The sequence below is a fragment of the Pinus tabuliformis genome, chromosome 3_1, assembly GCF_031772625.1.
Source record: "Pinus tabuliformis cultivar Carrire ecotype Pingquan chromosome 3_1, CPIR1, whole genome shotgun sequence".
Lineage (NCBI taxonomy): Eukaryota > Viridiplantae > Streptophyta > Pinopsida > Pinales > Pinaceae > Pinus > Pinus tabuliformis.
In genome coordinates, this window is record NC_142301.1 from 816995853 (window position 1) to 817004630 (window position 8778).

General features: G+C 38.3%; 1 protein-coding gene across 1 annotated transcript; it reads right to left on the bottom strand.

The window, feature by feature from the left end:
* Positions 1–351: 351 nt before the first annotated feature.
* LOC149189996 (uncharacterized) lies at positions 352–963 on the bottom strand. The gene has a single exon (XM_089410406.1). The coding sequence runs from the start codon at positions 961–963 to the stop codon at positions 352–354; it is 612 nt and encodes a 203-aa protein (XP_089266532.1).
* Between the last annotated feature and the right edge of the window lie 7815 nt (positions 964–8778).

An 8778-nucleotide genomic window follows, 5' to 3' on the forward strand; every position in this document is an offset into this window, starting at 1 on the left:
TCATGAAAGTACACTTCTTCAGGTTAATCAATAGTTTCTCTTGTTGCAACCTTTCTAGAACATACCTTACATGCCTAAGGTGTTCTTCCTTTGTTCAGCTGAAAATCAAAAATATCATCTAAATAAACAATAACAAACTTACCGACGAACTCCTTCAATACCTCATTCATCAACCACATGAAGGTACTTGGTGCATTTGTCAATCCAAATGGCATGAGCATCCATTCAACAATGTCTTGAAAGTTGGCTTCCATTTGTCTTCTTCTCTGATATGGATATGGTGGTAACCACTCTTCAAATGAACCTTTGAAAAGTAGGTTCCCCACTTAAATAGTCCATCATGTCATCCATCTATGGCAATGGAAATCTGTACCTAATTGTAATCTTATTAATTGCTCTGGAATCTGTGCACATACTCCATTCTCCATATTTCTTTGTGCTAAGTACTACAGGGGCAACGCATGGACTAAATCTCTCCCTTATCAATCCTTTGTCCAACAATCCTTGAACTTGCTTCCTTATCTCTTCATTCTCCTTGGGTGTCATTTGATAAGCAAACTTATTTGGAAGGCTTCCACCTGGTATCAAGTCTATGTGATGACTGATACTTCTCTTGGGTAGCAGCTCACTTAACAAGCCATCTACCACGACATCACTAAACTCATGCAACGTCTCTTGAATATCAATAGGTAAATTTGTTATATCAATGTGTAAAAGTATTGCCTTTGGCTTGCAGACCACCGCATAGCTGGCCTCTTCTTCCTCCATTTGTTGCAGAAATTCCTTTCCTCCCAACAACAATGCTTTTGAGTTGCTTGTCCCAACTATACTTTCTTCCTTCAATGGTACAAGGGTGTGCTTGATGCCATCCTTTTCAAACTTATAGGTGTTTCTCTCTCCATCATGCACCACTCTCCTATCAAACTGCCAAGGTCGTCCCAAAAGAAGGTGGAAGACATCCATTGGTATGATGTCACAAACTACCTTATCTTGATATCAACCTATCTAGAACTCCACTTCGCTCTACTCACTCACCAAAAATTGGTGACCTTTCTGTAACCATGATACCTTATATGGTGTTGGATGCTTCAGCCTTTTCAATCCAAGTTTTTCCACCATTTATGTGGAAACCAGATTGTCAGTGCTCCCATTGTCAATCACCACTTTGTATCATTTTCCTCTAGCCTTGCAAACAATGCTAAACAAGGCTTTCCTCTGTGTTGGTTCAGCAGTCTCCTTAGATGGTTTCAACAAGACTTTATTCATCATTAAGGCTTCTGCCATTTTGGTGCATTTTCCACTATAGGTTCCTGTGATTTTGTTGCTTCCAACTAAGCTACATATGCATCTCTTCATCCTCCTTTCTCATTCTCAAGACACTCAAAGGATCTATGACCCAGTTGTCCACATTTATAGCACTGGTAGACAATCTCTCTACCGCTACCTCTTCGATAAGTTCTTCCTCCTCTAGATTCACCTTCTTTCTCTTGTTGTCCTTGTTGTCATGAGTTACCTGCACCATTATTTTAGTATGGAGCCTTCCCTCTTCTAGTTGTCTATCCCTCTCCTCTAGAAAAACCACGACCTTTGCTTGAATTTTTCTTCCTCGTTATCTTCTCTTCCAACTTCAAGGAAAAATGGTATGCTTCTTCTATACTCTAGGGAGAAATCATGTTGATTTCATCTTGAATCTCCAGCTTCAAGCCTTTGATATACCTTGTTGTCTTCTTATGGGTTTCTTCTACATAACCTGCCCTCAAATTCACCTTGTAAAACTCCTCAATATATTCTCTAATTGTTAGCAGCCTTTTCTTGAGGTTATGCACCTGTTTGTAGAGGGATAGCTGATAGTATTTTGGTAGAAACTTCCCCTTCATATTTGCTATCATCCTATCCCAAATTTTAATCAATGGTTTCCCCTTTTCCTTCTTTCATCCTGCACGTTGTCCCACCACAATGCAGCATGTCCTTTCAAACTAGTTACAAAAAAAATTCCCTCCTTATCTTCTTCAATCTCTTCATATTTGAAATGATTGTCTAGTTCTCTAATCCAATCCATCAAAGTCTCAACTACCAGATTGCCATCATAGGTAAACAAATCAGGTTTTGTTCTTGAACTTGAGCTCAAAACTGACCTCAATAGTTTAATCTTCGGAGCTTCCTCCACAAGTGCTGCTCTTTCTACTGTAGCTTCTTCCTTTGACCCACTTTCATCTCCAACCTTGGGGTTTACTTGTTTGTATCCATGGCCTCTAAATGAGCTTGCAGCCTTTGTAGCTCTTCCTTGAGTTTTGCATTAGCTACGGGTCTCCCTCCATGACCTCACGCTCTTCTTTATCACACTGCCATCTCTCTTTTTAGTAGACAGCACCACCAACACTAAATGTAACTCTGTCACAAGCATAGCTCTAGTTCAACCCTGCTCTGATACCAAATTGATGGCAGCAAGAAGTATGGAAGGTAATCTAGGCACAACAAAGTGCAGAAATAAACTGGTTATAGGCACTGCGAAATATTTTTTGTAGCACGCTGAGAAATGGTTTCGTAGCGCCTCTAGAAAATTTGTTTTCATCTCTGGGAAGGAAGAATCATTCGTGATCTCTACAAACTTGAATCTCCACCTCTGAACATGTCCTCCATGCTCAGGAAGAGGCCTCCCTCATCTCCCTTAACGATGGTTACACGCAGCTCTCAACAAACTTGTGGCAGCGTCTAGAATAGGGCTTTGTCTAGCTTCGAGCTACTCAAGTTCACCACGTTGTCCTACTCAAACAAAAAAAATGATCTCCTCTTGCCTCTATTACGTCCAACATCCCCTCATCTATTCAATGGGCACACTCAAATCAACAAAACTGTGTCACTGCCTGCAAAACAAATCTCACTACAAAATATGGTTTGGGTCACTTTAACAAGCATCCTAACAGCCACAGCTCAGAAATCAATTTTCTACAAGTGCATAATGCTACAGGCCTGAGTTCACACTAATTCTAGACTAAATTGAAATGCATATACAATATGAACATGGAAATAATGACACAAAGAGATAACGCAATGCTATGGAATGAATATGTTGCACATTTCTTTTATTAATTTTATAGGTACGGTTCGAGGCAGGAGAAGAAGCTCTCCTCTCAATCGATGCCCTTTTTATGTACATCCTTGGAAACTATTTCTCTTCCTCTTCTCTCTAATTGAGGGAAATCGGGAAAATGACTCTTCTTTTCCTAAACTCTACAACTTATTCAAATTTTCTATTTACATTATTTAAAATCGTACTAAAGGAGACAAAATCAACTTTTCCGTCCCAACATGTGGCCAATCCACCACATTGTCAATCCCCCTTCATTTTACACCATTAACTTGGTATAATGCTCCTACATCATATGGAAAGCCTTTCATGTGCCTCAATCAACCGCTCATTGGTTGCCTTGCAACTCATGATTTTTTCTTTCAAACTTCTCAATGTGTCTACCAAACCAGTATAATGACCCTCTCCTTGCTGCTCAATTTATCTCTCCTATCCTACCAATGTCTCTTCAGCTCTGTACGGAGATTCATATGAATTGTATTCAACTATTTTTTTCTTCATCTCTTAGCCTTATATTTCCTACAATATGTCATCGTTAGCTAAATAAAAACATAAGCAAAATCATACCTCAATATATCTCAGGGGAGGTTATTGTATCTGCACAGGCCAATCCATATTAGCATGATACAACTCATACATGGATATCATAACCATAATACTAATTATCTAGCATGCATACATAATAACACATATAGAAAACTAACATACATGCATAGAAATATGCATTTACCCCGAGGTTCAGTTCTGCAACATCACTATGATACCACCCTATAACACCCCACCCCACATTTACCCACTTTTACAATCTTTCCAGGGTAAACATGAGCTGGGAGTTACTATGACATGACCCAACATCCATGTTCCAGTTATGGAAGTGGAGCCTACAAACCATAAACGTAATACAACCTCCCAGGAGCATCGCATCACCCAGATACCAGACAACATCAATTGATGATCTTGCCCTGGGTCAGAACTAACTTTTTCCTAACCCTACATCCTAGTCACACGCATGTCGAACTATGCATGCAGCCAAAAGGCTCCAGCCGCATGCATAAGCCTTCCTCCGTGTTGTTGCAACTAAAATCTCCCAGTTCAAAGGGTGTGGTTACCAACTCAAATCTGATTTCCAAGGCTAGCTACAAGCCAGCTACCCAAAACAACCCAAAACTTTCCAAAATTCAATCTAAGATAATAATAAGTCAATAAGATGAATACTAAGGCTAGTTCTTGCTCAAAATTTCCAAACACATTTTAAACATTTCGTCAAACACATGGTAAACATGATAATCTACAAATCATGAAAGCATATTTGTTCAATGTCTTCTTAACTTCATCAAAGAATCATAATTAAGGCTCAATGCCCACTCAATTAGTTGCAACAACACTTGTTAGCCCATGCATTCATATACCAATCTATAAATTATCAAGCCATAAGCAAGATCCATAATGCAACATAATGTATCATGCATATAACTACCATTTAACCAAAATAAATCCATGACAAACCAGTCATAAAATCAACACAATAACCCATACAATTGTTCATTGGTCCCAATAAGAAATAACACATATAACATATGCATAAATCCAACCATTTCAGGGACTCCATGTACCACCTGACCATAGATTGGGCTTAACCAAATCTCTCTTTCAGCCAATCACCCTTGTGCCATATTCCAAGCATGAATTTGGGATCATATGGGTTAAACCAAAATAGAACCAACTAGGGCTTCCAAAGGCAAAACCACCTCAACCCTCAACCACAGTGATTTCACCTAAATCGGTCTAGAAATCACTAACACCAAACAATCTTGGATGCCTCTAACTTTCTTCACCATCCCTAGAGGAATTTTCCTATCTCCACCCACCCTTCAAGAGTTCCAGGAGAAATCCCATCTCCACCCTCGACCCTTAGGAATTTTCCTGAGACCACCTCACCAAGATCCAAATTCTACCGACCATCCAAATCTTAATCACAACAAGGAACCCACTACACCATGGCTATCTAGGAAATGGAAAGGCAAGGCTGAAACCACTATCAATCCAAACAAACCCCATGTCAATCACAACAAAGCAACCAAATAACCAAATGCTTGTACCATGCATTCACATCTTACCAATGAAATCACACGTGCAATCTATTACCTGCAATGTTCTCCTATTTTAGCTACTCTTCCAACCTTCTCTTTCGCTGCCCTTGAATTCCTTTGCTTGCTTTCTTCTATCCAAGTCGAAGTGAATGTTAGAATGCTCCAAGAATGCTCAAGTGTGTAAGAGTGTATGGGTTACTAAGAGTGACTAAGAGTAACTGAGAGAGACATAGAATGTTCTCCCTCTCCTTCTGTTTTCCTTTTCCTTCATTTTACCTTGCGTGAATATTTGTGTCTTTTCATCTCCCTTTTCTCCCATTTTCCTTTATTTCTCATATTAAATTTTTATTTATTTCCTTTTTCCTTTGCCAATGTCATTTCCAATTTCCATAGCCAATAATAAACCATAAGTGATGCCCAATATAATGTTTTCCCCTCCATTAATCTTGGAATATGTGTCCCATGACCTTGGTTTAATTTATTCACATAGAAAACCAACCCGAGCATGTTACATTCTTTTATTATGCAACAAAATTATTTTGAGATTTCAATGAATCTGGTACTCAAGGATGCAATGGGATCTAGTGACAAGCATGAATTTTTTTTCGATCTTTGGCTCTTGTGTTTTCTATTCATTAAATATCTCCCATGATTCTTTGTTTTCCTCCAAGTGCTTACAAGGACAATTAATTTTTTTTTCTTATCCTCCTATCATGGAAACTACTCATGGATCCTTTACTCTTCTATTGCTTCTTAAGATGCAAACGTGTCCCTAGTTACAATTCTGATCTTTGGACAAGGATTTGAAAAGATCCTTCTCGTAACATACCCTCTTTATTCAAAAAATTCTTGAGCATCACTAAATTTTCTTGTTAGTATACAATTCTTGCTTACAAATGGATTAATACATGAAGGTTCTTACAACACTTGGAATAAGTGGAACTTCTTTACTAATTCTACCCTTAATACTGGAGAGATGAATGAAGTTATCAATGAAAATAAAACACGCCACACTCAAAGAAAACTTAATCAATCCTGGCAATGGCCATGAACTTGAACACCTTGTGCTACTAAGACCCTTATATTACTGGGTTTTCCTTTAACATTAGCTATGTTATCCTTTCCATGAGTCATATGTAGGAACAAAAAGATAAAAACAAAATGACAAAACTACCAATGTTATATTCCCTTTAGCTTATCCTTAGAAATGGCACCAAAATATATCAGTCAATTTATATGATAAAATCTTGTTACATTTTAATTATCAACCCAGGATGTAAGCTTGTGAGATGCAAACATAATATGTGCAGAATTAGTACATTGGTGATTCTTATGCTATGAAAAGAACTCTACAATTTAATTCTCTAGAAAACACACTTGTAATAAAATCCAACCAGAGTGAAATCAAAATACTACATAGGTTTGCTTGATCATTGAGTTTATGTTTATGAGATCACTTTTGTGGGAAATAAATGAGAGAAATTGAAATTGAAATTTATAAATAAGAGAGAGAAATGTAAATTTATCTATTTAACTAATCTATCTAAGAGAAATGTTTTTCAACACAAACTAGTTTAAGGGAGCCTTCATAACTTGTGCTACAAAAAAATCTACAACATTGTTACTCTGTTACACCCACGAATTGTAACACCCCCCCCCCCATTCCACATTTATCCAAGATAATCAGTCCACTAGTGTAAACATGTGACAAAGAGTTACTATGATATTATTCAACTCCCTAAGTATAGTTAAGGAAGTGGAATTGACAAACCAAAGCCAAACTTTCCTTCCTCAAGAGCTACAGGACCCCTCGGGGGCTAACCAACCACTCTAGGTTCCCAACCCCTGAGTTAACTTGCTTTCTACTGACCTAAACCCCCATTCACTCCCATGACAAACCATCCATGTGATTGAAAGCCTCCAGTCACTCCCACAACAAAGCCTACATGTGACACAGTCTTTTTGAGGCAGTTTTATGCCAATGACCCCAAGATTTGAGCCACTTTTTCAGGGCTCTGCCTAGAACTTGATGAAATTCTTTAAAATGATAAATAACAAGAAGACAAGGCCTCTAAAGCAAAATTTGAACCAGGAACTGACCAGACTCGTCCTAACCATAACATGCATTTCGTCAAACACATCATAAACATGTAATATACATGTCATACAAAAACATCTGAACATAGGGACCTCATACTTATCTGAGATTCATCAAGAAGGTCTAATGCTCTCTCACAATAGTTACATTATCATCTATTAGGTCATACATCCATTGACATTTCATTTACTAAACAAAACATGATGAGATCCATAACTAAATTTTGTCATAAAACCATGCTTATAACCAGCATATAACCATTAACATAACATTGATAGAACAACCATCAAAGCCTCATAATAACAAGCACATTTACTCATGAAATACAATAGGAAAAGAGCTTTTATTAACATATGAAAAATCCAAGCAAGTTGGGGACTTCCACGTACCACTCGACCATAGATTGCACTAAATCAAATATTTCTTTTAGCCAATCACCCCTATTCCATATTTCAAGCATGAATGTGGGACTCACAACAAAACCAACCAGGTCTTCTCAGGAGTCACCATGTATCCCTCCATTACCGATCAAGGGATTCTTAGGCCCGAAACCCTGATCTATACCACCATGCTTTACCGTGTATCCCGCCATTACCAGTCAAGGGATTCCTAGGCCCAAACAGAGAAAAATACACTTCAGGCATTACCGCAATCCCGCCATTACCAGTCAATGGATTCCTATGCCCAAACAAAGAAAAATGCACTTCAGGATCTACCACAATCCCGCCATATATCGGTCAAGGGATCACTAGGCCCTAAAAAAACATGGATGCCTCCGAATCTCTCCACCTAAACCGTCAGGAATTTTCTTGTCTCCACCCTCAGGCTTTAACACATATCTCGCCATTACCAGTCAAGGGATTCCTAGGTCTTTGGTAATTTTTCCTAAGACCACCCCACTCAATTTCAAAACTATCTGGCAATCCAGCCCAACCAAGTAAAAGAAACCCATCACACTATGGTTATCTGGAAATGAAAAGGCAAGGCTAAAAACCATTGTCACACCTGGCAAAACCCATGCCAATGACATCAAGAGAACCAAATACACACATGCATGTACCATGCATGCCAAAACTAGCAAGGAAATCATACATGCAACTCGATACCTACAAGTAATCCCATTGTAGCTGCTTGATCCAACTCTTCCTTGCTTGATCTTTGCTTCCCTTTGCTTCATTGTCCTTCATTTTCCTTCCTTCCTCCAATGCTAGAGTGCTCCAAGAATACTCTAAGTGTACAAGAGTATGAGAGAGAGAATAGAGAGAGAGCTCCAAAACTAAACTGACAAAAGGTTGTGAACTGATCCTCAAAAGCCTTTTTATTAATGAGGCCTCTATTTTCTTCAATTTCCATTATTTTCCTTCATTTTCTTCCTCACATGCAACCTATGACCTTTCACCTTCCTTTTCTCCTATTTTTTCTTAATTTTCATAAATAAAATGTCAATTAACGCATCTTACCTTTTCAAATCCTTTGTCATTGCCTTTATCATATTCCCCTTA

Excerpts from the sequence above, each read along its gene's own strand:
- LOC149189996 (XM_089410406.1), bottom strand. The coding sequence starts at position 963 with ATGGATGTCTTCCACCTTCTTTTGGGACGACCTTGGCAGTTTGATAGG.